Here is a 26,686-nt window from a genome sequence, read left to right as displayed (position 1 = left end):
AGGAAGAAGCAACCTCTGAACTGACACTTGCTGATCTTAAGTTCAACAAGCAGCATTGGGGAGGAATGTTCTCGGTGGAGGGAGCAACATATGCGACACTAGAGCGTGTGAGAGCTGGGACCCACAGAATGGGAGCGTGACCCTGGCTCCAGAGAGGAGGTGGCCAGGCCCTGCAAGGTCCCCCAGACTCCTCTGCGACGCCCCCGAGGAGCTGCCCCACCCCCAGGCTCTGGAGTGGAAAGGGGGCGATGCTGGAGCCGCCTACGGCGACGGGAAGACAAGCCCGCCACGCGCCAATCGGTCCTGGCTGCGAGCGGGTCAAAGTCAGCCCGGGCCCGCAGCGTTGTCCGCAGCAACCAACAACTCGGGGTCGCCTGGGCAACTGCCGCCCGGGAGGCTCTCTATTGGCTGCAGCGGGCGCCTGTTCGCCATGCGTCGCATCCGATAGGTCGATGCACCGGAGGGTCCGCCCACATCCCCTGGCCTCGCTCCCGACGCAGCCCTCGCAGTCTCGGCCTCGGTGTCCGCGAGTGCAGAGTGGAAGTAACCATGAGGGGTCCCTGCGAGGGGCCTGGAGAGAAGGAAGAGCTGGAGGAAGGGGCGGCGGCGGCCGCTGGGCGTCCTGCAGGGGTCCCGGAGGCCCAGAAGGGTTCGGACGCGGATTCGAACTCCGACCAGGAGAAAGAAGGTGCCTACGGGCCGTGGGGCAGGCTGGGGCCAAGTAGGCAGGGGACCCCGTCCGGCAGGAGCGCATCCCTCCGTGGACACCTTCGGGGCAGCCGGCGGCCGCTCCAGCCCTGTGCCATCTCCGTAATGCTCCTGGAGGCATCAGGAGTTCCACGATTAGAACAGGCTTCCAGAATGATGTTAAGATGCAAAAATCCTGCCAAACACTGTAAGAAGGGCTGTCCCACCCTGACATGGGATCAGGGCTGGGTTTTCCCAACCCTCAGGAGAAACTAAAGTAATGGATGTATAGAACTTAGAATTGCTTCAGCTTCCTTCCCCATAAAATGTTCATAAAGCGTATGTGGCCTGCAATCCAGCGGAAGAGACAGCATGCACTTTGCTGTCAGACAGGCAGGGTAGGGCCAGGATCAGCTGCTACAAGCTGCATGACTTTGGGGAAAGGATTTGCATTCTCTGAGCCTCAATGTCCTCGTCTGTATGTGGGGGCAACAGTCCCTACTAGCAGGAGGAAATGCCTCTGGAAGGAAAACAAGGCTGCGTAGTGATGGAGGCAGGGGAGGGGTCCACATCCATCTCTGTCTCCTATCAGGCACCCATAAGCTTGGAGAACTGGGCAAGGACACCCTCTACCTGAGGTCTTGCTGGGCCCACAGCGTCGTGCCTGCTTCCTGCTTTCTGCGCCAAGGGAGCACCCCAGAGCTCAACCTGCAGCACCATGGCCTGGGGCCCCAGGTACCCCTGGAGGGATCCTGGGGCCAGGCTTGGAGGGCAAGGACCTGGGAGCAGCAGCCATGGGAGTGGTCCCTTCCTGAGCCCATCCACATACTCCCCGGCCTTGCTCTGTACCAGGCATGTCCCATCCCCCACAATGGGTGACAGGTGGGATCGGGGCTATGACAAAGTTCAGTACAAGGGCTGGGGAGCCTGCAAGGGGCCCCTAACTTGCTGGAGAGTCAGCGAAGCTCCTGGGTGGAGCCTATAAGGAGAAGCAGGTGTCCCTGGGCCTGTGGGAAGGGGAGGTCCTTCCAGCTAGAGAGCACTGAGTGGGCTGAGCCCTGCAAACAGAGCCTGGGTACTGGCTAGCTATCTGGGGCCCTCAGCTCTGGGAAGGGCCAGGCCCCTCAGGCCCCTCTCTGCCCCAGGGGGCCCGGGCTCTGGCTTCTGTGTTGACCTCCAATCCCTACATCAAGCGGCTGGAACTTCGGGACAGCGGGCTCTGTGGGGCCGGCACAGAGGCCCTGGCAGGTGCTCTGAGCAAAAGCAGTATCTGTGGTAGGTGCTGTGCCTGGGACAGGGGGGCAGGCTACCCCCACACCGGGCCTTGTCACCCCCCCGACCTGCTGGTGTTGCTGGGGGCGGGGCCTCATCACAGGGTGGGGAGGGTGGGGTGGAGTTAGACCCTCTGTGGTGCACCCAGTGCTGGACCCCTCCTCTACCCTCTTCTGCTAGCCAGTACCCCTGCATATGTTGTCCTCCCAGTGCCTGAATGCAGGTGGGAGAGTGCGGCACAGAGGGTCAGGGGCCGGGCAGTGCGGGGGGCGGAGTGCTGGAGTTTGTCAGGGCTGGATCCAAATGCCATCTCTGCGGCAGGGTGACCCTGGGCAAGGAGCCAACCTTGCTGAGCCTCAGTTTCCAATCTGTGAAGTGGGCCCAACAATGCCACTTAGACCTTGGGTATGTGGGGAACATATGCTCAGCGGAGCGTCTGCTCACATATGAGCTCCACGCACAGCCACCTGGGCTGTCACTGCCAGTCCCCGGAAATGTGGCAGTGGGGGCTTCTGTGGGTGGGCTGTGTTATGCCAGGCACGAATCATCAGCGGGGTGGCTGCATCTACATCGCAGATGTCCTCCACAGCCCCACAAAGCAGGTGGTTTTAGCCCCTTGACAAAACTCGTGGAGACATGGAGTGGGGGTTGAGGTCTGGGAAGCTGCCTGGGGCCAGAGGGGACCCAGCTGATGGGTGGCAGACTCACCATCCACCCCTGGACAGTCTGACTGCAAGGCCCCTCCTGCTGTGTCAGGCCTGGAAGGTGTGCAGGAGGGAGGAGGGTGATGCCTGGCTTTGGATCCCACCACTAAGGAGTGGTGCCGGCCCCCAAATGTGGACCTGTCGGAGAACCAGCTGGGAGCAGTGGGAGCCCGGGCTGTCTGTGCCACCCTGGCGGTGAACCTGGCTGTGCAGAAGGCACAGCTGGCAGGGAATGGCCTGGAGGAGCAGGTGGCCCAGTATGTTGCTGAACTCCTGCATGCCCACACAGGCCTGAAACCCCTGGACCTGAGCTATAACCAGCTGAATGACCAAGCAGGTAACATCCGGCCACTGGCCAGGGCGACCATGGTGGCACTTAGGTCCATCTTCCTGGGGCAGGGTGGGTGGAGGCAGGCAGGACCACTCTGAGCATCCATGCTGTGGATCCTGCTCCCCCCCCATCCCCGTACAGAACTCTCGGCCCATTCCCCGAATGTCTTACTGCCCACCACTGCATATGCTGGGTGCTGACAGCCACTAGGGATCCAGCCATGAAGTATACTAAGTCCCTGCCCTCAAGGAACACACATTAACAAGATAACTCTCCATAATTATTGTGTTACAAAAGAAACAAACAGGGCTTGATTCTAGAGACGAATGTGGAGCCCCTCCCCGCTTTAGAGAGGTGACCACTGGGGAGGACTCTGTGAGGAGGAGATGTTTAAGCTGAAATGTGCAATGGGGGAGGAATCAGACATGGCAAGACCAGAGGGAGAGCATTTCAAGCAGAGGAACTATTTCCCAGGCACACAGACACCAGTGTGACTGGGCTACTGAGCCAGGAGAGAGGGTCCAGCTGTGGGATGGAGAGACAGCAGGGCCGCAGAACTACACATCATGGCAAAAGGCATGAGGATTTCATTCCGAGTGCTGTGGAAGACATCAGTGGGATTCCTTGATCTTACCACTTTCTCTCATGCCCCAGGGCCTTTGCATGGGCTGGCTGCTTTGCCAGGAACATACAGTTCTACCTGCCTGTCCTCAACCACCCCAATCGATTTTAAGAATCACCTGGGGGCTTCCCTGGTGGCGCAGTGGTTAAGAATCTGCCTGCCAACGCAGGGGACATGGGTTCGAGCCCTGGCCTGGGAAGATCCCACATGCCGCGGAGCAACTAGGCCCGTGAGCCACAACTACTGAGCCTGTGCGTCTGGAGCTTGTGCTCCGCAACAAGAGAGGCCACGATAGTGAGGGGCCCGCGCACCGCGATGAAGAGTGGCCCCCGCTCACCGCAACTGGAGAAAGCCCTCGCACAGAAACGAAGACCCAACACAGCCAAAAATAAATAAATAAATAAATAAATAATAAAAATAAAGGAATTCCTTTAAAAAAAAAAAAAAAAGAATCACCTGGGACCCTGGGTTAGGAATACAGATTCCGTGGCCCTGGGCCTCCTGAACCTCTGTATCCTCTTGGGGGAGATGCGGGTGCATCTGCATTTTAACAGGTGCCCCAGGAGATTTGTCTGATCCAGAAAGTTCGGGGATCACTGTTCTGACTGCTTAGTGTGAGTGGGGGTGGCGCCAGCCTTGGCTTGGGCGAATCAGCCCTAGAGTTTAACTGCCAGAGAGACAGTCTGCCTTCTAAGAAAACTGTTGTGAAATCAGTGAAATTAAAAGAGAAACTCTCCCTGATGGTAAGAATCTGCCTGCCAATGCAGGGGACACGGGTTCGAGCCCTGGTCCAGGAAGATCCCACATGCCGTGGAGCAACAAAGCCCGTGCGCCACAACTACTGAGCCTGCGCTCTAGAGCCTGTGAGCCACAACTACTGAGCCCACGTGCCACAACTACTGAAGCCCACGTGCCTAGAGCCCGTGCTCTGCAACAAGAGAAGCCACCGCAATGAGAAGCCTGCGCACTGCAAGGAAGAGTAGTCCCCACTCGCCACAACTACAGAAAGCCTGTGCGCAGCAACGAAGACTCAACACAGCCACACACACACACACAAAAAAGTAACTATAAAAACATTAGTTCAAAAAAAAAAAAAAAGAGAAGCTCATTTAAGACTTTCAACAAACTAAGGGTAGGCGTCCGTCTGGGCCTGCACGGTCAGAGCGTTAGCACAGGAGAGGCAGTGATGATGGAGGGGCTGGAAGGCAAGGCCCCACGAAGGCTGCATGGCAGGGATGGGCTGTTTCCCCAAGTGGGGATCTGTGGGTGGGACAGACCCCCTTAGGGGTCTCAGTCTCCCCACCTGACCCAAGGCAAGGGTGGCACCTACCTCATGGGTTGGCTGCAGGGGTCATGAAGAACAAGCATTGGAACTACAGGAGGCCGATTCATGGGTATAGAACTTTCTCACCCTCCAGCTGTTCAGCAAAGTGGCGGACCACCGCCCTCCTCTCCCAGCCCTGGAGTGTCTGAGGAAGAGCAACGTACATGTCTGAGAACCAGTGGGTGTCAGACCCAGGGCTGGATGCGGGGTGTGAGCCCCCTTCTCTGGGAGGTTCCTTGGGAGGCAGCCCAGGGAGTCCTCACTGTCCTGCAGGGAGCTCTCCTAGGTGCTAACACTTCTGTGGAACTGGCGGCTGAGCCCTCTGCTCTGGGCATTTCTTCAAACCAGCCTGTGCTGGGTGCCAGCACCATAGACAGGGGTCAGATTCAGATCCCCCGAGGGGCTCCCAAGTGTGTGGGAGAGATGGGCCAGGCAGAGAGGTCTAACAGCCAGAGCCTGGAAGGATGGAAGCACAGTGGACGTGGGGTCCACAGTGGCCCGGCCCAGCCTGGTGGAACAGGCAAGGCTTCCTGGGTGAGGATGAGGAGCTCTTATCCAGGTGAAGAAAGGGATCAGCAGGTCCACACGGGGGGCAGCTGGAGGCTGAGAAGTGGGAGCAGGTCAGGCCAGCTGAGTGTTGACAGAGTGGAAAGCGGGGCAGGTGGGTAGGGCTTCTGCCCATTTTATGTGTGAAATATCTCTCAGCTTTCTTACCCACCCAGCCCTGCTCTTTCCTTTTCTACACCATTGCCTCCTCCCTGCCACAGCTGTGCTGGCCCTGTCACCTCTTGTGTAGACCATGGCACAAGCCATCCAACTGGTCCCCCAACCTCGTCTCCGCCCCCTCCCACCCACCTTCTCTCTTCTTAACGCATCTCTCGAGTGCCCGTCACTCCCACCTCCTTCCACTGGCTTGCCTGGCCGGCCCAGCGCCAGGCCTGTGTGCATTTCCGCAAGCACATCCGCTCCTCCCCGGGTCCACTCTCCACGGTGCCTGCCCACATGCACGGTGCGTCCCTCAATCTTCAAGGTTCTCTCTGCTTTCTTGACCCCCTAGGCAGGGTTGGCCCCCACTCTGTCCCCACACCTCCCTGTTGTGGTCTGTAATAGCTAACATCCCATTAATTTATATTTATAGCTTCTCCAATAAATGTGAATTCCTTGAGGGCAGGGCAGACCCACGTGGGGTTCAACGCCCTGACGCTGGTGTGCAGCAGAGACCCCAGCCCACAGCGGGCATCGGTATCACTTTTTGAAGGAATGAACAGAGTGAATAAAAAGTCTGTCTTGGTGTTTCTGAAGGGGAGATGCTTGGACCAGCCCTGGCAGAAAACACAGGACTCACTGAGCTTAACATAAGCTGGAATCACCTGCGAGGCCCAGGAACTGTAGCCTTCGCCAGGGGACTGGAGGTATGAGGCCTCACCCAGTAAGCCCCTCCAGCCTGTCCTTTGGGGGCAGGTCTCCCAGGGGCCAGCCCCCCATCTTTCGCAGCTCTTCAGAAATAAGCCTTGGATCTTTTCAGCAGAGCTCAAAGAATGTTTCTTCAGGTGATTTTCATTTTCCTGGCTCTACTTAATGACAACATGTGGTCTCCCTGTGCCCACTCTCATGTCACTGAGGGGTCCACAGCTGAATGTCGCACACCTTCTGAGACATCACAGACACGCGGCCTGTGGGGACACTGTGCAGTCCAGTGACACATGCTCACCGCTGGGCAGATGCAGATGCTTCCCTGAGAAGACAGCCTTGCGCCCTGGGATCCCAGCACACACTCTCAAAACACCCTGCCTGCTCCCTTGGGTCTTTGGGTTCGTAGGACTTGGGAGTGGGTAGCACAGGCGCCTGTGATGCTCCCGGTGGCGGCTGCCTCTGTGGGATCCTCCTCAGGGAACGGCAGCCGCTGCCTTGCCCTCTGACAGGGCTGACCTGGGGTCCTGCCCCACAAGGTGACAGATCAGGCTCTGTGTCCCCAGGGCACCCACGAGCTCCCACCCTCCTCCCCATCACATTTCCCTGGGTATGTTTCATCCACTAGCCCTTCACTGGGGTGCCCTCTGGGCCCTGGGCTGCGCTGTGCCTCAGGGGCCCTGCCCTTGAGAGGTCCCCACTCGGGGCGGGGGGGAGCTTGATCATTGTGTCTCTGGGGCCTGCTGCCCGAGGAAGATGGCCCAGTCCTGAGGCTCATTCGCATCCACACCCACCCTCTGTGCTTGCTTCTGGTCTTTCCACTCTGCCAGTCACCATCGTCCAAGCCCCAGGGCTCTCTTCTGGAACCTCTGTGGTCTTCTGCTCTCTGTCCATGCTCTTTGCTCCTCGGGCCTCCTGGGCTCGGAGGCTGGGGACTGGCTTCCTCCACCTTCACATGTGGTCCCATGGGGTTGCTGCTTTGCGTCCCAGGCAAATATCTTCCTGAAGGTCTTGGACATCTCGTATAATGGCTGTGGGGATCCTGGAGCCTCCGCACTGGGGGAGGGGCTCAAGACCAACAACATGTTGGAGGAGGTCTACATGAGGTGAGAGCACGGGGTGCCCCGCCCCTGCCTCCAGGCCTATGGCCACCCAGGGACTGGGGCTCATCTTGCTGCTGTTTACCACTTCGTGCCCAAACCTGCCACACGCACTCATGGTGCGGCTGCAGCCACAGCCCAGCTCCGTCCTTCTCACTCAAGTTCCTCCTTTGTAAGTTGGGACTTGTAATGCCTACTGCGAGACCAGGTGCTGGGAAGTGCAAAAGTGTAAGGCATCTTCAGCAGAGCCTGGTGCGGGGGTGGGTGGGGTGTGTGCTCCACACGAGTTTTCCTCCGTTTCAGGAGGAGTGGTCTGCTCTGCTCAGCACACGGCTGCTGAGGGGGCCTGCCATGGGTGGGCTGCTCCTCCAGGCCCTGGCAGGGTCCCAGGCCTCCTGGGGAAACCAGAGCGGGAGCCACAGCCCAGAGGGAAGGGAAGAGGCAGAGGCCAGACAGGTCGTGGGCTACTGCGGCTGAGCCTCACACCGGGGCTGCCGGAACGAGCTGGGCCTGCCTGCCACTGGCAGGGACATGTGCTCCATCCTGCCCACTTTTCCTCCTTATGGAAGGAGCCATGGCCAGAGGAGAGATGCTGAAATTCAAGGCCAAGCTGGGGTCTAAGTTAGAGGGACATGGGGCTGACTGTGGAGACAGAGTGGCCGAGAAAAGTGCTGAGGCCTGGAGTTTGTGCCCATCAGCAGCAGGAAGAGGTGGGGCGGGAGCTGGGTGGCTGTCATGGGGATAGGTACGGGGTGCCAGCTGGGGCAGGATGCCTGGGAGCACCTGCTGAGTGCTGAGGGCCAGGGAGCAGCAGCTGGTGCAGGAGGTGGGGGGAATAACACTCTAGGTGTGTTTGCTGGGCAATCTCCCTGAACACTGGAGCCTCCGATGAAGCTTTTACACACTGACCTGCCCAGGGCCCCCAGCGTTTGCGTGAAGCTGGACCTGGGGGCTGCACTAGCAGCTCCAGCCAAGACCCTGGGGGCAACCTGGCTCTGCACAGTTGTTTGCAAGGCAGTACCATGCACACGCCTTTCTGTTGCAGCAACAACCGCATCTCTGCAGTGGGAGCCCTGAGCCCTGGGCCTGCAGGTGAACCAGACACTGAGGATTCCTGTTCTGAGTGCTAGCCTGATGGGGAAGGTCCTGGCACAGACCTGCCTGTGCCTGTCCACACAGACCCCTCCCCCACTACATCTCCTCACCCCAGTGGCAGTGGGTACATGGGTCCCAGAGCCCAGGTGGGGCAGGGGGCCCCCCGACTTCCTCCTGCAACCACTTCTTCCGCTTGTCATTCACTCACCCATCTCTGGCCTGACCCAAGAACTCCTTCAGATTCCTCCCCCTCCATCCTTCCCTCCCAGCTGCCCCTCCCCCTCCCCCTCACAACTGGAGTTGTGCTCTGCTGAAGATGGCCGGGGCCACCTGGCTTCCCCTCACCTTCCCCTGCTCTTCCCCTGGCCTTGCTGGAACCCAGGGGCCGCCCAGGTGTTCTGTCTCCAGTGGGGAGGGTGTGGCTGATCACTGAGAGCAGAGAACAGAGAAGGGAGGGAGGAGCAGGCCCACAAAGACCACTGTACCAGCAGCTCTGGGGGCATCCAGCCCTGCGTGGCCCTCAGCTGGCACAGGAGCCCCCAGCAGCACCCCCTTCCCCAGCCTGAGGCTCACTCCTCTCCTAGCCCCGGCTGAAACCCAGACCTCTCTCTAAGCTCTGGGTCCCCATTTCCAGCCACCTGCTGGACCAACCCCCAGATGGGAATAGGCACATTGGATTCTGGGAGTCGAACCTGAACGTGTTGTCCCCCTGAAGGGCTGCCTCTAGGTGGGGGCTCCTTCCCACTGAGTCAGAAGCTGGGGCCCCAGCACAGACCTGCCTGGGGCCCAGTGCTGAACCCTCCCTTTCCACATCTTCCCTCCATCTCACCTCCTGCAGAACAGTGTGGGGAGGAGGGGGGAACGGGGCTGCCTGCTCCTCCTTCTCACCACCTCCTGTTCACCGTCTTGGCCCTTCCTTCCCACCTGCTTCCAGGTGATCTTTCTACACCAGAAACATGCCCCTGCTTTAAATCTGTTGGGCACTCCCCTCTGGACAAATCCAAGCTTAGCGTGTCATTCACAGCATGTGGGCTCTGGGCTCTGCCAGCAGACCCCCCACCCCCCGCCTTGAGGCACATCATTCTCACCCCAACCTGCTTGCAATTCTCCTACCACACAGTGCAATTTCTCAGCCCTGCTTTGATCCTGTGGCTCTTCTTACTGAAATGCCCAGCTCCACCCACCTCACCTGTAAAGCTCAGCTCAGGGGTTTTATCCCCTGCCCACCCTTTACCTCCCAGGGAGGGTTGGTGCACCCGGTCTCATGGCACTCTTCACATTATACTTTTATGTTTCCTTTCCTCTCCTCCCTGCACCGGTGAGTTCTTTAAGGGCGGGGTGTGTCTTGTGTGTCTATGTCTTTGGCTCCCAGCACAGAGTGGGCGAAGGGTGGGGGCTCAGTGTCCATTCCCTTCCTTTCTTCCCTGACTCCAGCCTCACCAAGGGCATCATGTCTGAGAGAGGTGCCTTCTGAGCTGAGGGAGCGGGGCCGCCCAGAGCCACATCAACAAAGATGAGGGATCCCTTCCTCCTCCCTGGGCTCATCGTCTCTCACCTGTGTGTGTGTTTCTCAGGTGTCCAGGAATCCCATGTGAAGTGAAGGCTGCTTTGGTGTTCTCAGGTCTGTCTGGGCTAATCCACTGTTTGCCCTAGAGCTGCTGGATTTTTCTGTAAGAACTTCTCATAAACCTCATCTCTGATCCTCCCAACAGCCCTAGGAGATATAATTTTCCCCATTTTAGAGGAAAAAAAGTGGGGATTAGAGAAAGAGTGCCCAGCGCAGATACACGGCATGGCCACATCCAAGTTCAACCTGGGTCATGATGCCACTCAAACTCGCCTCCCAGCCCTGTGTGGGGTATCACGGTGGTCTCACCTCAGACCCCTGCCTGGGTTCTTCATTGGCCGAGAGAGAACAGGTGGCTTAGGGGGCACAATGCTCACTGCTCACCAATGTTTGGATTTGCAGGTTCAGCTCTTGCAAGGCGGCCCCTCTCCCTGTCCAGTACTGGCTGCAGGTGGATCCTAGCGCTGGAAGATTTACTTGGGGAACTGCACAGGAGATGAGAACGCCTTTTCACTCAATTTTGCCTTTTTAATATAGAAAAAATGTCACTCTTTTCTAAGGTGGTTAAACATTAAGGAGAGAATCCCCAAATACAAATTATGAAAAGAGTCTAGTCACAAATCACTGCTTATCCTACCTCTTTTCTTTTCAACCCAGGCCTGAGTCAAAGCCTTCCCAGAGATGTGTTCACAGTTTCAATCCTTCAGGCTTGGGACAACTAATGCCCTAATAAGCTTCTTTGATACCTTCGGTACATAAGTAAAACAGTCAAGTTCTCAGAAAGTGATAACGTACAGACTTGTAATGGGTTTCTCCTCAGGATATCCATGTGAACAGAGAGTTTAATGACCTCACCAGGTCAGTGAAGGTCATTCTTCCAGGGCTTTGCATAAAGACGGCTGCCCGCAGAGTGGAGTACAAAAAAGAATTCCTGCCCGTCTTCAGACCGTCTGAATGACTGTGTTGTGTAGTTTCCTCATCTCTCCCATCGGCCACTTCAACTTTGAGATGCCTTTCAACACATGAGTCTGCACCGAGTCCCCATGTCAACTGGGTGTAAGTCCTACGGAGTCGGCCTTCATAGTGACTCAGACACTGGTACTAATCGGGGCCTTCCTTTGCTCTCACTCATTCGTGTAACACTAACTTGTATTATATGTTGCACACTGTGCTGGGCATGGGGTCAAAGATGCCCAAACAAGACCCTGCCCTGGAGACCTTTGGACACATTTAAAATATAAGGCGGTCTGCAACTGGCATTCTCAAAGTCAACTTGGGAGAAGGCAAATGGACACAGCCTTTTTGGAAGGCAATTCATCATCATGCACCAAGAGCCTTAAAACTGCCTGTCCTGCGATCCGAAGTTCTGACTAATCTGCTCCACAGAAATCACCAGAGATGCATGGAAAACCGGATGCCCAACGATGCACATGAAAATGCTGTTTATAATATGAAAATTGGAAATAATCTAAATGCCCAATAACAGGGGATTGGTTAACTACAATTTGGAATTCTGTAAACATTAAAAGTCAAGGGTTCGAAGAACATTTAACAATTTGTGAAAATGCACATGACTGATGTTAAGTGAGAAAATCAAGATAAAAAAATCACATGGTTTTTCTGGCAGCTCCTCAAAAGGTTAAACATGGAGTTGACCATATGACCCAGCAATTCCACTCCTAGAGAAATGAAAACATATGTACACACAAAACATCTGAACCATATGAACACAGATGTTCATAGCAGCATTGTTCATAATATCCACAAAATGCAAATACCCACCAACTGATGAGTGGATAAACAAAATGTGGTATACCTATACAATGGAATATTATTTGGCAATAAAAAGGGATGAAATCTGGGGTGATGGAAATGTTCTAAAATTGATTAAAGTAAGGGTTGCACAACTCCACTGACATACTAAAGGTATTTGAATTGTATACTTTAAACAGGTGAATGGTATGGTAATATGAACTATGTCTCATAAAGTTGTTTAAGAGAAAAAGGAATGAGGGACTTCCCTGGCGGTCCAGTAGTTAAGACTCCGAGCTCCCAATGTAGGGGGCCTGGGTTCAATCCCTGGTTGGGGAACTAAGATCCCACATGCCGCATGGCGCCACCTAAAAAAAAAAAAAAGAGAAAAAGTAATGAAGTACTGACACATGTGACAACATGGATGAACCTTGGAAACATTATGCTAAGTGAAAGAAGTTAATCATAAAAGACCACATACTGTACGACTCCATTCATATGAAACGTCCAGAATAGGCAAATATACAGAGACAGAAAGAAGATGAGAGGTTGCCTAGGGCTGGGAGAGGGGAGGAATTGGGGATTGACAGCTAAAGGGTATAGGTTTCTTTGGGGGATAAAAATGTTCTAAAACTGATAGTGGTGGTGGTTGCACAACTCTGTGAATATACAAAAAAACCATTGAATTGTGCACCACTTTAAATGGGTGATGTCTGATACGTGGATTATATCTCAGGAAAGCTATTAATAAATAAATAAATAAATAAAATCATGTTGTTTGGCCCAAATTGTATGGATAACAGATGTATACATGTATATACTAGCAGGAAAAACAAACAATACAACCCTGGCATATTAACAATGTTTGTCTCTAGGTTGTGGCTTTATAGATTTTATTTCCTTTCTGTTTTTCTGCATGTTCCACACTTTCTACTCTAAATATGTGTTACTTTTACAATCAGAAAAATAAATCGTACTTAAGAAATGGCCGGTGGCAGAAGCTACAAGTCAGCTGCGCGCGCTACGGCCTGAAGGAGGGCACCCCCATCCCCAGGACGAGGCCCTAACGCCCTGAGACCTTCGGAGCCGGGAGGTGACTGAGGGTAAAGGCCCCCGACCCCGCGGGATAAGCGCCCCTGAAGCCTGCTCTCCCCGCCCCACGCGGGGCCGCTCCGGACGGCGACCCTCCGGCCTACAGAGCGGTGAGACGACCTCGCGGTTTGAGCGCGGGACCGGACCAGGGGCGGTGGGACCCGACCAGGGGCGGCGGGACCCTCTCCTGCTTCCCCGGAAGACCCTGCCTTACTCCAGCCTGTCGTTACGCGACTGCCCGCGCCCTGAAGATAGGACACCGAGCGCAGCCCAGCCCGGCACCTCCCTCCCCGCCCCGCCCTGCGGGCTCCCTGCGGTGCCCCCCCCAGCGGCGGCCCCCCCCGCAGCGGACAACAGCCAGGTTCGGCTGCGTAGACAAGGTTAAGCCTCCCGGAAGCCGCCTAGCTAGCGTAGACAGAACAGGAAACCGGAGCGCCACTCCCACCTTAAGGCCAAGGTCTCGCGGGAACACCCACCTGCGCTCTTCCTTCGGCGACCCCGCAGCCTTCCCGCCAAATCCACGTCCAATCAGACCGCGCCACACTCTGGGAGTCGCATGCTAGCCAATCGGGAGCGGGATTCCAGACCTTGGCCCGCCCCATGGTGCTCCAGACCAATGGGTGTTGGCGGCGGCGCGTCCTAGGAGCGCGCGGCGCGGCAGCGGCAGTTGGGCGGCTGCAGCCGTTGAGGTCGGAGTGCGGTGGTGGCGCTCACCATGGTACAGCCGGGAGGGCGGGAGGCCTGGAGGCCGTGTCCCGGGCAGAGGGGTGGGGGCCGGGTCTGAAAAGATGCCCCAGGAGCCTCGTGTGGGCGTCCGCCCCCCGATCGCGCGGCCAGAGCAGAGGTTGAAAAGGAGAAACTGCGAAGGCGGCATTCTCGGCCGCGGAGCCACAGTTCCCACGAGTAACAACGTCCGAGTCCGAGAGCCGCGGCAGTTAGCTCGCCTCGGCACGTCGTCCCTGGGCTCAGGGGAGGCGGGCAGTCCTGGCTGCGGTGGTCGGGCCGCCCGGCGCGTGGACAGCGGGCACAGCGGGCAGGGCCGGCCTCCGGGGGTGGCGGGGGGCCGTGCTGGGGAAGGAGGTCATCTGCTGAGAAGGGGACACAGGACTTGGTCTTGAGGAACTTTCAGAGAGGAAATGGAGCCGAGTACAGAAATGTAGACAAACTTCAGCAATCCAGGCGAGGTCGGCAGTACGCTCGCTTTCTGTTGACAGCGAGGAATGACTTCCCCGAGCACTGCAATTCCTTTCATTGTTAGACAGTCAGATGGACGTGGCCTTACAAACCACGGAGCTCCCCAGCCGCATTTTGTAAATGAAGACATTGGGGTATTTCTTCGGATCACAGCTGGCTCTGATCACACTGGGGCTGAGCGAGTAGAATGACACATCAGGCATCCTGTGAAATACAGTGGATCTGGATTCAAAGCGAATAGTGTGCATTTGAAAATGGTGCGGTTGGGTGGATTTCAAAGGACTTCCCAGGGTGCCGATGGAGTCCTCCTCTGGGGGAGTGATTTCGTTGTCATTGGAGATCTTTCCCGAACCGAATGCTTCCCTCTGGGATGATGTTCGGGGATTGCTGCGTCAAGCTGGTCTCTCCTGCTCTGAGATTTGGTGCTTGTATAACAGAAAACAGGACTTCAAGTTCTGAGGACTGTAAGTCAGAATTTAGTGTGGGTGGCACACCTCAAATTTCATGTGATGTCCTCTGTGTATATGTAAGGATGATGTGTCTAAAATCAGACATGTGATTAGGGACTGTAGAGTTACATTCCCGGCAGGAAAGAAATGGTACATTCAGAATAGGTACTCACAGGACAATCTTTAAGAAGATACTATTTATAAAGATACGGGCAGGGTTTAAGGAAACCACCAAAGGACAGTGCAGTATCCCAGCACTTGTGCCATCTGGGAGCCATTAACTCCTAGGCTGGAAGAGGCGAGGGGATGGAGTGCTTATGAGAAGCTCAGAGGGTAGGTTTATGACAAGCGCTGACTGCTGACACTCTGTGCCCTTGTAAAGGAACTCAAGTGACCCAAGGCAGCCCAGCAGGGAGGGAGCCAGGGTCAAGCACCCTGACCACACCTTCCTCTAACCTCCAGCTCTTGCTGGTGCCTGACATTGGCTAAAGCAACCAGAAGCCAGGGGGCACAGTCCACATGGGTCAGCCTCCTTGAGCACAGAGCTGGACAGAGAACAGAGGCTAGACCTAGAGGGGCAGATGAAACACACACAGTGACCACCCATGCTTGGGCCACGGTGGCCTCTGTCCCAGTCCACTTTTCCTTTCCCAACTCTATTACCACTTACCTTATCATTTGGTCAGGACACAATAAAAACTGCTATATTCTTCAGAGAATTACTGTGACTAGCCATAACATGGAGTTTATTATTGACATTATACAGCTTGCAAAATTTTAAATAACCGAATTTTTGTATAGTAGCAAACACTTAGGTTCTGGGGCTAATTCTGGCATTCACTATCAGCTAGGGTGGTTCAGAGCAAGCCAGTTTTCACAGGGATAAAAGGGTCACATAAGCCTCCTGGAAAAGAAAATAAGGTATGAGAAAGCCCCAGACACTCTGAAGCACATACAAACATTAAATTATATTTTGCCTGCCACATAGTGACAACTGCCTTGAAGCTGGGGGGCCTCACATGTATGTTCTGGTTCCCAGCGCGAGTGCATCTCTATCCACGTGGGGCAGGCGGGGGTCCAGATCGGCAATGCCTGCTGGGAGCTGTACTGCCTTGAACATGGAATTCAGCCCGACGGCCAGATGCCAAGCGACAAAACCATCGGCGGTGGGGATGACTCATTCAACACGTTCTTCAGTGAGACCGGGGCTGGCAAGCATGTGCCCAGAGCCGTGTTCGTGGACCTGGAGCCCACCGTGGTCGGTAGGTACCCTGAGACTTAGAAGGGGAAGCACAGAACCTTTGCTGGGTTCCTCCAGATCAGAAGCCCGAGGTAGTTTCCAAGGGGAGCTGCCAGGAAAGAGCACCTTTCAGTGGCGGCCACCCAGGAGACAACAGAATGTCACCCTAGAGCCCGGGAGACCCAGGCCACAGAGGGCGCCCAGCAAAAGTCACGCTGATGTCTAGTATGTCAGGGCCATTTCAGCAACACCCCGGGTATAGCTGTGGGTGTGAACGAAACATGCACGCGCAGAACCGCCTGTGCGGTGTGAGCACTCCCCCGCCTTTGGGAACTGGCCACACTGGCATTTGTTCCCCGGGTTGACTGGACCTTCCCGGAGCCATAAACGGCAGATAAGGCATGTGTATCACACGGAGACTTTTTCTGTGAGACGCTGACGCTGCTGGCCTGCAAGGCGCAGCACGTGCCTGTAGAATTGAAGGTTTCCCCGGACCTGGCCATCCCGGTGAGTCAGCGACCGTCCTTAGAGTCTCGGGCACACTGTCCTCTCTGCAGATGAAGTGCGCACGGGGACCTACAGGCAGCTCTTCCACCCGGAGCAACTGATCACCGGGAAGGAGGACGCGGCCAATAACTACGCCAGAGGCCATTACACCATCGGCAAGGAGATCGTCGATCTGGTCCTGGACCGGATCCGCAAACTGGTGAGAAGGGCCCTGGGAAGGCCTCCTGGACAGGAGGGGAGGCCCGGGATCTCCCCGGGACATCACTTTGGCAAAACCCAGCAGAACCATGAGTGCAGGGTCTTCCTTTCCGGTGTGGCCGCAGTGCGTCCACGTCTGTAACTGCTAAGTGTGACGCGTGTTCCCTGTGGATGGGTTGAACCCGTATAGTGAACCTGCAGAGGAAGAGTGTGCCGTGACCGGGGCCCGTGGGGGCCCGTGGGGGCGGTGGCACGGCTCGTGCGGGCGTGGCCTCACGGCCTCTGCTGTCCCGCAGGCGGACCTGTGCACGGGCCTGCAGGGCTTCCTCATCTTCCACAGCTTCGGGGGCGGCACCGGCTCGGGCTTTGCGTCTCTGCTCATGGAGCGGCTCTCTGTGGACTACGGCAAGAAGTCCAAGCTGGAGTTCGCCATCTACCCGGCCCCCCAGGTGTCCACGGCCGTGGTGGAGCCCTACAACTCCATCCTGACCACGCACACGACCCTGGAGCACTCGGACTGTGCCTTCATGGTGGACAACGAGGCCATCTATGACATCTGCCGGCGCAACCTGGACATCGAGCGGCCCACGTACACCAACCTTAACCGTCTGATCGGGCAGATCGTGTCCTCCATCACGGCCTCCCTGCGCTTTGACGGCGCCCTCAACGTGGACCTGACGGAGTTCCAGACCAACCTGGTGCCCTACCCCCGCATCCACTTCCCCCTGGCCACATACGCCCCGGTCATCTCGGCCGAGAAGGCCTACCATGAGCAGCTGTCCGTGGCCGAGATCACCAACGCCTGCTTCGAGCCGGCCAACCAGATGGTCAAGTGTGACCCTCGCCACGGCAAGTACATGGCCTGCTGCATGCTGTACAGGGGGGACGTGGTCCCCAAAGACGTCAATGCGGCCATCGCCACCATCAAGACCAAGCGCACCATCCAGTTTGTGGACTGGTGCCCGACTGGGTTCAAGGTAGGCTGGGCGGTAACGCGTGTTCACCTTTCCGCCCGCGGCAGATCCTGGGACGGGGTGCTGCCCCTTCGTGGAGGGTACCCTGTTCCAGGGAAGCCGGGCTGGGTCATGGATTAGTGAGCTGGGGGACAGTTCTCATTCCTTCACTGGTGTCTCTAGAACTTCCTTCCTGAGTCATCACATGATACAGCTCTGTGAGCGTATTTTTTACAGAAATTATCTGGAGGAGTTCTTGGGTGGAAAACATAGGTTGATTTAGAAATAAGATGTTTTTTCTTATAGTAATTTTTCTTAGAATAGAAATGTAGGAATTTTCTGGGCGTTTTGGTAGTTTATGGGGATATTTGAACTTGGGGCATTACTGTAAACTGACTGTTGTCTCTGAATTCCACTTGATTCCATCGGCATGTAAAAATTACATCCAATTTAAGTGTCGTATGGAACGTTTGGTTTACAGCACTGTCATGAATCCTTCTGTGGAGAAGTGGAGATTGGGGAGCCTATACAGTGTGTCCTGGGTTGTCCTCAGACCCAGCTTGCTCCGACCTTCCACTGGACACAGGACAGAAACCTTGCACCTTACTTGATTCCCAACCTTCCCTCTGGGAACGGAACTGTGCTTCCCTGAGCCTTGCTCTTAGGGCCTCCCCTGGCTCAGACCCCCGCTGCTGCGGTGGGTTCTTACCTAGGAGTCTGGGTTTCTTCCTCTGGTCCAGGGCTCAGCACAGATGGCCGACCCATCACCTGGTTTTGTGAATGGTTTCATGTGCGCACAGCCGTCCCCGCTTATTGGCTCATTGCTGTGGCAGCTCTTGTGGTGCGAAGACAGGGTTGAGTATCTGTGACAGAGCCCCTATGGCCCAGCAGCCTAGAACGTGTGCCGTAGCCCCCTTGACAGACCCTGTATCTCCTGCCGAAACCTCTGGTCACGTGATCCCTGGTCTGAAGCTTGGACTGCCTCTCCCTTGGTCCCAGTGCTGGGATCTCGATCCCTCCCTCTTACTTAGCGCTCATGTGGGCCGCGTCCATGGCAGTGGTCACAGCGTCAGGGACCTCTGACAGTGTGCTTGTCACTCTGCTATGTGTACACTGTTTGGTGGGAAAGCAGGGGGTGTGACCTGCCTTCGTGATTCTGCCACAGTTGTGTTCTCTGAATCTGCCTGGGTGGAAAAGGCTCAGCTACAGACATTAATCCTCATCTTGTTGAACCCTCTGGAGAAAATAACATATGAAGAATCCCAAGCAGTGTCCCTTCTTAGGGGGAATATAGTCCTATCACCTGTGTACCTATCACGTGTCACAGTTGCTGGGACACAGCCTCTCCAGCAGCTTGGGTGTGAGCCAGGGTGGCAGGCTCTGGGGCTCCTCTTTCCGTTTTCCTTGTCTGGAAACCAGAACCCTGCTTTCCTGGCACCTTGCCTGGCACACAGCTGGGCCCAGAGTACAGGGTGGCCCCAGCCTCCCCGGGTCACCAGCGAGCACCTCCATGCCTTCTGTTTCCACGAACGCAGCCACCATTCCTGGATTGACGGAAGCTTCACGCAGTGCTTTCTCCCCTTCTTTGGCAGGTGGGTATCAACTACCAGCCCCCCACAGTGGTCCCAGGGGGAGACCTGGCCAAGGTGCAGCGGGCTGTGTGCATGCTGAGCAACACCACGGCCATCGCCGAGGCCTGGGCCCGCCTGGACCACAAGTTCGACCTCATGTACGCCAAGCGTGCCTTCGTGCACTGGTACGTGGGGGAGGGCATGGAGGAGGGCGAGTTCTCGGAGGCCCGGGAGGACCTGGCAGCGCTGGAGAAAGATTACGAAGAGGTGGGCGTGGACTCGGTGGAAGCGGAGGCCGAGGAAGGGGAAGAGTACTGAACGGGAGGGAGCGGGCTAGTGGCCCCCTGTACCCCGCCAACTGTCATGTTACAGATGTTTATCTACAGTTTCTGAATTAAACCTCTGTTGTGCTCACCTGGAACATGCTCATCTGTCCACAGGAGCAGGGAGGACCCCTCTGCTGGGCCATGTGGACGGCTGTCCAGCTGCTTGGGCTGCGCTGCTGGGGTGGGTGGACCTACATCTGTGAGGAGCCTCTGCTTATGTGACGTGACCCAAGGGCAAAAAGTCAGTGTTTCCAATCCAAGGTTTAAAAACAAATAATTCTAGGAAAACTGAGTTAGGTTTTTCAATTGAATTTGCCATTTTTCAGGCTTCTTTATTGATGGGACAAGTGGACTAAGGTGTAAAAGCTTAGAATTGGAGTTTGAAAACCTGAGGTCCACGTAAACCTGTAAAACTGGGTCAAATGTGGAAGGTCAAGACATTTTGGGGGAAAGGGTTTTACTGGATTCTCTGTGGCATGCATGACCCACAGAGGGTTAAAAGTTCTAGGTCACGGCCCTTCTGTCCTCAAACCCCTGCTGCACCTGAGCGCCCTGGGAGGGCCTCAGTGAAAACGCAGAAGACCTGGTAATATGCACATTTTCTCACAGGCTCAAAAATGAGGTCTGGGAGGTGGGGTCACTGGTTGAAGTCACTTGGTTGGTTCAGCTGAAGCGTGACGACCAGCACACAGAACTAATTCTAAATCTCTGTGCCTTAATATATTCAAAAGGTAACAGAAGACATCTTGAACAGACCCTCATGTTTTCAAAGAGGTTTATTAGCAACGGGAGGAGCAGCCTGTCTGAGAGGCTGGCAGCCCGCGGTGGGCCCATGCGAATCCTCTTGCTCAGGTGTTGCTCCGCGTGGGGCTCTTCCCCGGCCCGCCCCCCTTGGGCAGCCTGGTGGTGCTGGGCTGGCGGGGCATCCTCTGGCAGGATCCTTCCCGGACGCCGCGTTCTGGCAGCACCGGGCCTCCGCCAAGGGCACCACTGCCTTTGTTTCTCCCTGAGCAGACACAGAACACAGGCATTAGCAACCTGGCAGAGGCCACCTCGCAACACCTATTGTCTGTGTCCCGAGAGCAGTGCCAGGGGCAGCTTGGCGTGTCGACCCCCAGCAACTGCCCTCCCTGTCAGACTGGTGACGCAGGAAGCATGTTAGTCAGGCTTCTGGATTTGGATCTTGGAAGCTCTTCCTCATACATTTTCCTCCCTCTCCCCTCAGTGTTCTACAAATATTCAGGTTCACCGGGTCCTATGACTGGGCTCCTGCTGAGGACGCGCCCTGTCCATGGGGCGGTCACGCTCAGGTGCAGAGCACAGCTCCGGCCACTCCCCCACTGATAACCTGCCAGCTTTAGTCTGTCTTGTGCCGACAGCCAGGAAGGTCTGCAGTCATGCCTGGGCCAGTGCCTGTGGCATCAGCAACAGAGAGGACCCCGGGGGACAAGCGTGCCTGGGCCACAGTCCCTCCCCGCTGGGCCTGCCTCAGCCTGGGCTCTCCTCCGGCCCGCAGCTCTGACCCCCAGCCTCCATCCCGGTTTAGTCCAACAGCCTGCAGTGGGGAACCGGGGGCTCTTGGACAGAAGACATGACAGTTTCCTAGGGGCTTGTTAAGTCGTTTCTGCTCACCCCTTGCCCAAGGCTGTCACCTTGGGCAAGGGGAGGGACCTGCATTTGAGACTCAAGTCCGTGCTCTAATCCTCACACCTAGCTTCTCCCCAGGACTCCTGCAGGGATAGGATGGCCCTTCTCAAGACACTTTCTGGGAAAGTTCTTCCTCAGAGAGCAGGAGGTCTGTGCTGCCTGGCACGAGGTGTGTGTGGGGGGGTGGTGGTGGGTTGCAGTGGCATCAGCTTGGAACCCTGACAGCTTGGGTTTCCCTGGCGTTGCTTCCCCCTCGAGAGCCCGTGTGTACTCGATTTGACAAAAGTGTAGTAGTAACGGGTTCGCCAGTGCCGGGCGGAGTAGACAGGAGTGTGGTAGGGTGAAGCCGGGCCAACTCTGTCCCAGTGACTCCCGGAGACAGAAGCAAAGAGAAACATCACCCCTCATCTCTGGTACAAATGCTAATCTTCTGGTCCCCACTGATTGGTCCTGTGAGTGCATGGGCCCCACCACCCTGCAGGGTCTCCCAATGTGCCAGTGCCCTGCTCAGGCCATGCTTCCTCCTCTCCACCAAGGCTGAGCCGGGCCAAATCAGGTCCGTGGAGCCCATGGCCTAGCCCTGGGTGCCGGGTGCTCCCAAAGCACAGCTCAGGCGTAGCTCCACCGCAAGCAGCAGGGCGGGTCCCAGCTGCAGGCCTCACTTTGAAGCCAGCTTTGCTTTGGCTTGCACATGTGTGAGTTTCCTCTCCCCCTCAGTGTAATGACCAGGGCCCCTCTAGACACTCAAGGATGAGAGGAAACTAGAAAAGAGCAAGTAATGTTCATCTTTAAATCTGATGAGGCCGATAAACCCTGGAAATAAGAAACATGTAACTTTGAGTCATAGAAGGTGTCAAGAAAACTATCTAAGGATGCAAGTAGCCCATTTATCCAGCTCAGTGTGATTCTTAGAACCCTAAAGGAATCACATGCTTTGGGCGTTCTTGGGGAGACCCACTCAGGCCTCATTTTACACGTGGCTGTGGAGGTCAAGAAGGTTTGCAGGGCCCAGTGGACCCAGCAAGGGGCATCTGGGAGCTCGTCAGGCCTGCTCCAGTTCCCTCCTGACGGTAATTAGGGTCTGATGGAATGCAGTGAGGACTGCGGCTGAGCCAAGGGTGACCACAAGCTGTGGTGGGGGTGGTGGGGACATGCTCCCAGGCCTGGTTCCTGTGGGGCCCTCTTTAAGGGTCAAAGACTGACAAGGGTGTCTGTTAAAAACCGTCTGGTTTACCCCCCTACCCCTGAAACCAGCTGTGGCCACTCAGTGTTGGATGCCCCCTAATGAAGCAAATGCCCCCAATTCACCAGCCCATTGCCACCTGTGACTCAGGGGGGCCCCTGAAGCTGGGGAACCACCCAGACCCGGTAGGACCCACTCTGCCATTGACCTTTGGAGTGGCCCCCGGGACCCCTGATCACCCACCCTGAGAGCTCTGCCGCAGAGCTGGGCGGGAACGAGAATTATAGAAAGCCCCAGAGCGCTTTCTCCTGGGTGGTGGGCGCACCCCCTTGTGGAGTCACAGGCCAGATGGCTGCCGAGGCCAAATGTCAGTGACCGGCTGTGAGCCAACACGGAAGGCATGTTGTGTGCGGAGTGGTAGGGGAACGGGTGGGTGAGAAATGAGAGGGAAAGAATACACCACAGCCCTGCTATCTGCAAGGCCGGCTGGCGGGGTCTGGTGGCCAGGATGAGCGGGCGGCCAGGGGTGTGCAGAGCACACAGCAGGGGCTTGATCGGTGCTTCCAGAACAGATACACACAGCACAATGCACAACACGGACTGCACGTGTGCGCTTTAACCTTTAACTCAGCCCACACTTCTGGGGAGGTGATCCCCACATGGACGTGCCTGTGACTCCTCCAGGCACACGGCCCGATGCCATGTTGGGGAGAAGCTCGGCGTGAGTGCTCTGCAGCTGCACTGCCGCCAGAGACGGGCTGCAAGCCACCTGCGTGGTCTTTAGCTTTTTTAAGAGCCATGTTAAAAAGTTAAAAGAAACAGGAAATTGACTTAAATGTTTCAATTAACCCAAACATCCAGTATGTCATTTTAGCGGGTAATCAGTATAAAAGTTATCCGTGAGGTGTCCATTACCTTCTGGTGCCAACGCTCGGGTACCTGTCCTCATGGCTCCGCACACCAGACTCCACCTTATGCTTTCTGGGGGGGGACATCTTTTTAGAATGTGTGGTTTCCCTAAACTTCAACAGCACACAACTGAACCTAACTCCGCGTCCTTACCAAGACAAGCATGACCCCCCTGAGCTCTCAGGACAGAAATGGTGAGCCTGACAGGCCCCACAGGGCACCTGGATGGCCAGGGGACAGGAACCCAGAGAGCCAAGCCCTTGAGTGGGGCTCCAGCCCTTGATCTGGGTCAACCTCACTCCGATTCTGAGGGAAACCTAAGGCCAGCTGGCTCCAACGTTCCCAAACCCCCACCACCAGCCTAGACCACCAAGGTCCCCCACTGCTTACTCTGTGACAATGCTCCTTATTTTCTCTACCCAGATCCTGCCATTAACCAGGTGACCAGAGATCTGTGTGGACAGATGCTATGACATGCAGCCTCAGAGATCTATCTCATTGGTGGCCTCTGCCTCTGGCCTCAGTGTACTCCTGGCACGGCCCCTCATCTGCCCTCTACCTCCACTGGGCATCTCCCCAGGGCCTCAGTGCCCTTGTACCCTGGCTGGTGGCCGCCCAGCCCAGCAGGACCTATGGCCTGAGCACTCAAGGGGAAACGACCCTGTGGGGCCCAGTGCCCCATGCCTCTCCAGTCCCTGGCCCAGGGCTTCCTCCCCACCTCCCATCCCTCTATGCGGTGCTCCCAGCCCCGCACCCCAACACACCCTTGACTGCACCCTCTCCCTCCCTCCCCCCACACCCCAGCTCAGCCCCCTCCCAGGGGCTGCAGCAGCGCACAGGACTCTGCAGCTGGTGCAAGGGCCCTGCCCCCAGCTTGTTTAACGCCTGCTGCTCCAGCAAGGCCGGTGCTGTCCTTCGAGACTGGACGCCCGTCACTGTCGGTATGTCTAGCCACTGGATAGACAGCATGTCCACCTTTCAGCCCCACTGTGCCCTCAGCACTGAGAGCAGGCCTGGCACTGAGCAAGGGAGGGAGTGGCAAAACCCCCGAGTGAGGGGATCTCTCTCCTTTAGTCCCCACGCTCCTCAGGCCCCCTGTCCAAGCTCCAGGCACACCTGGAACAGCAAGGTGGGTGATGTAGGGAGGGGCACGTGGGAGGGTGCAGCTAGAGCTCCCATGGGATTTCACACTCTAACACACCAGCCTCATCGTGCCTGGCAGTGCCTGGAAGGCACCCCCAGCTCAGGAACCAGGCAGTTGAGGGGACCCATGGTCTGATCCTCCAGGCAGCCAGTCCAGGGGAGTGATGGCATCTAAGAGGCCCAGGTGCCTGTCACACCTCAGGCTTTGCTCTCCACAGCACACCACGCTGTCCCTTCCCCGCCCCTTGGGTGTCCTCCTCTGGGCTGGGGGCAGCTCTACAGAGCGCAAGTCTCACCAGCAGAGTTAGCCTTTGGGGACGGGATGTGGGCCTGTCCTGTGAGCACTACACTTGTCTTTAATGAGCTGAGCTGTGAAATTGCGCCCTCAGTCCCTAAGCTGCGAGGCAGGGATGGCCCACTGGGTCCTGCCCTTGCAGCTCAAAGCTGCTCTGCCTTTCTGGGGGCCACAGCAGTTTCCACGGAAACAGGAGAGAGTACCAACCCCCAGAGATAAACCAATAAACGCAACCTGCAAAAGGAGAGAACAGGCAGCAAGAGAACCGGAGGGAACCGGGGGGCCCCGGAGAAAGAGGCGAGTGCGAGGCAGCTGGGCCGTGGAGCAGAACTGGAGAGGCCGCAGGCTGCAGGGCCGAGGAAAAGGAGGGCCTTGCGGGGGGGGTACAGTTCTCGGCAGAGAGAAAGGAGGCCGCTGGAGGTCAGAGAGAGACACAAAGAGAGCAGACAGCGTGCATCAGTGAGGAGGCCTGCACTCCAGTGCCCAAGGTCTCTCAGGACGGGGCCATGGGCGCCCAGGGCCCAGGCACACCCACCCACAGAGCCCAGCTGCCCTCCGCCCCAACGTCAGCCCCTTCTCAGGATGTTTCTGGCTAAGGAGCCAGCCTGGAGGTTCTGCTGCATTTCAGAGGGTTTCTGGAATGGGGAGCAGAAGTGACACCCGAAGCGCATTAGAGCTCCATCATGACACCCTGGTCACCAGCACCTGCTCATCTCCCAGCCATGACCCTCCAGACTGAGGAGGCCCCTCGGGCCTCTGTACCCTGCCAGCCAGGGCTGCCAGGCTGCACCCACCCGCAGCCCAAGGATGGAAGCTTCGCTGTCCAGATTCCTGGGCAGGACCTGGGCCGGGTGGGGTGCCAACAAGGGCACGCAGGAAGGCCTCTGCCGGCCCTGCTCCGTGAGGACTTCCGTACAGGCTATACAGGCCATGAGGACAGGAACCAAACCTGCCTTGTTCCTATGTTTGTGGGATAAAAACGTGAGAGCAGAGGTGGGGAGAAATGGGGGTCGCAAAAGTCCCAGACGAGGTCTAGCCTGCCTGGGTCTCCCACCCTGTGTCCTCCCGATCTGGAAGTGCACCCTCAAAGGTGGCAGCAAAGTCGAAGCTAGGGACGGGAGCCCAAGGGGCCAGACCTTGGATGGGCCCAGCCTGTCCTGGGACAAGAGGAACAGAAAGGCCTGGCCACTCAGGGCCAAGCCCGCGCGGTGCCAGGCGCTGCCCCCTTTCCGCCCCCGTCCCCCTCCCCGCCGCCCGGGCCCGGCTCTGACCTCGGGTCTCAGGAACGCCGGGCGTGGGCAGGGGCGCCGCCGCGGGGTCCTGGGGCTCGCTCGCCAGCCTCTGCCCGCCGCACATGGACTTGAGCATCTGGAAGACTGCGAGGGGCGCCACGTTTAGCTTCAGCAAGTCCACCAGGATCCTGACGAGAACACACGCTGCGGCAGTGAGCCCTACTCGCCCGGTCCGGCAGTCCCCGGGGACCCCGACTACCCCGGGACCCCGCCTCCGCCGGGCGCTCACTTGAACACGTCGGGGTCCATGGCGCCGCCCGCCGCCTGCGCCAGCTCGAACAGCTCCATCTCCTCGGCGCTCAGCACCTTCTTCCGCCGCAGCGCCAGCTTCTGCAGGGCCGCCTCCAGCCCCGGTGGCGGCCCCGGCCCGGGCCCCGCGCCCGGCGCCGCCATCTGCGGACCGCGGAGGGTGGGCGCCGCTGGGTCCGGTCCCCGCTCCGCCCGGCCCCGCCCGGTCCGGCCCGCCGCGCCCCCTACCGGCCCGCCGCGCGCCCCTCTCCCCGCAGCGCCCACGTCATCCGGCGCTCAGACCCGGGCCCGGGCGGCTGCGGGCGTGCGTAAGACCGGGCCCTTGGAGACGGGGCTTCCCCGCGCGCTAGCCGAAGTGGTGGCACGCAGTGCAGCGCGGGCATTCTGTGGGCGCTCAATAAATGCCCTTCCGGCCCCGAGCGTAACTGTTCCGCGCCGACTCCGCGGTAGGGGGCGCGCCTCGAGGCGCTAACGCACCGACACGTCTTCGCGCACGCGCGCTCCTTGCGGAGGATTTCCCCGCTGCGCACGCGCGTTCCGAGGCGGGCCTTCGCTTTGCGCACGCGCCTTTTAC

At 57.3% G+C, this 26,686-nt stretch overlaps 3 protein-coding genes across 3 annotated transcripts; 2 read left to right on the top strand and 1 right to left on the bottom strand.

The window, feature by feature from the left end:
• The first annotated feature begins 549 nt into the window (after window positions 1-549).
• LRRC74B (leucine rich repeat containing 74B) lies at window positions 550-5,112 on the top strand. The gene is made up of 5 exons (XM_061169245.1): window positions 550-688; window positions 1,280-1,422; window positions 1,833-1,962; window positions 2,953-3,063; window positions 5,075-5,112. Exons 1-5 carry the CDS (start codon window positions 550-552, stop codon window positions 5,110-5,112), a joined length of 561 nt encoding a protein of 186 aa, XP_061025228.1.
• A 627-nt stretch (window positions 5,113-5,739) lies between these two features.
• Window positions 5,740-19,386, top strand: LOC133075333 (tubulin alpha-3 chain). Its single transcript, XM_061169504.1, has 5 exons — window positions 5,740-5,760; window positions 15,639-15,861; window positions 16,397-16,545; window positions 16,841-17,521; window positions 19,090-19,386. The coding sequence occupies exons 1-5, from the start codon at window positions 5,740-5,742 to the stop codon at window positions 19,384-19,386; spliced, it is 1,371 nt and encodes a 456-aa protein (XP_061025487.1).
• Window positions 19,387-20,152: 766 nt separating this feature from the next.
• On the bottom strand, window positions 20,153-26,601 carry MZT2B (mitotic spindle organizing protein 2B). The gene is made up of 3 exons (XM_061169389.1): window positions 26,093-26,601; window positions 25,843-25,991; window positions 20,153-20,400 (listed from the first exon to the last, which is right to left on the bottom strand). Exons 1-3 carry the CDS (start codon window positions 26,254-26,256, stop codon window positions 20,243-20,245), a joined length of 471 nt encoding a protein of 156 aa, XP_061025372.1. The 5' UTR covers window positions 26,257-26,601; the 3' UTR covers window positions 20,153-20,242.
• Between the last annotated feature and the right edge of the window lie 85 nt (window positions 26,602-26,686).

Source organism: Eubalaena glacialis, chromosome 15 (assembly GCF_028564815.1).
Source record: "Eubalaena glacialis isolate mEubGla1 chromosome 15, mEubGla1.1.hap2.+ XY, whole genome shotgun sequence".
Taxonomy (NCBI): domain Eukaryota; kingdom Metazoa; phylum Chordata; class Mammalia; order Artiodactyla; family Balaenidae; genus Eubalaena; species Eubalaena glacialis.
Note: the sequence above shows the minus strand (reverse complement) of the source record. Positions and strands in the feature narration are given on the sequence as shown.

Bases quoted from the DNA above. Each gene is read 5' to 3' on its own strand.
- LRRC74B (XM_061169245.1), top strand. From the start codon at position 550: ATGAGGGGTCCCTGCGAGGGGCCTGGAGAGAAGGAAGAGCTGGAGGAA. The intron at 689-1,279 runs GTGCCTACGGGC...GTCTCCTATCAG, and splicing joins CTCCGACCAGGAGAAAGAAG to GCACCCATAAGCTTGGAGAA. The intron at 1,963-2,952 runs GTAGGTGCTGTG...ATGCCCACACAG, and splicing joins GAGCAAAAGCAGTATCTGTG to GCCTGAAACCCCTGGACCTG.
- LOC133075333 (XM_061169504.1), top strand. From the start codon at position 5,740: ATGGCACAAGCCATCCAACTG. The intron at 16,546-16,840 runs GTGAGAAGGGCC...GCTGTCCCGCAG, and splicing joins TGGACCGGATCCGCAAACTG to GCGGACCTGTGCACGGGCCT. The intron at 17,522-19,089 runs GTAGGCTGGGCG...CTTCTTTGGCAG, and splicing joins GGTGCCCGACTGGGTTCAAG to GTGGGTATCAACTACCAGCC.
- MZT2B (XM_061169389.1), bottom strand. From the start codon at position 26,256: ATGGCGGCGCCGGGCGCGGGGCCCGGGCCGGGGCCGCCACCGGGGCTG. The intron at 25,992-26,092 runs GTGAGCGCCCGG...TGTTCTCGTCAG, and splicing joins ATGGACCCCGACGTGTTCAA to GATCCTGGTGGACTTGCTGA. The intron at 20,401-25,842 runs GTCAGAGCCGGG...GTGTCTGCTCAG, and splicing joins CGGCGTTCCTGAGACCCGAG to GGAGAAACAAAGGCAGTGGT.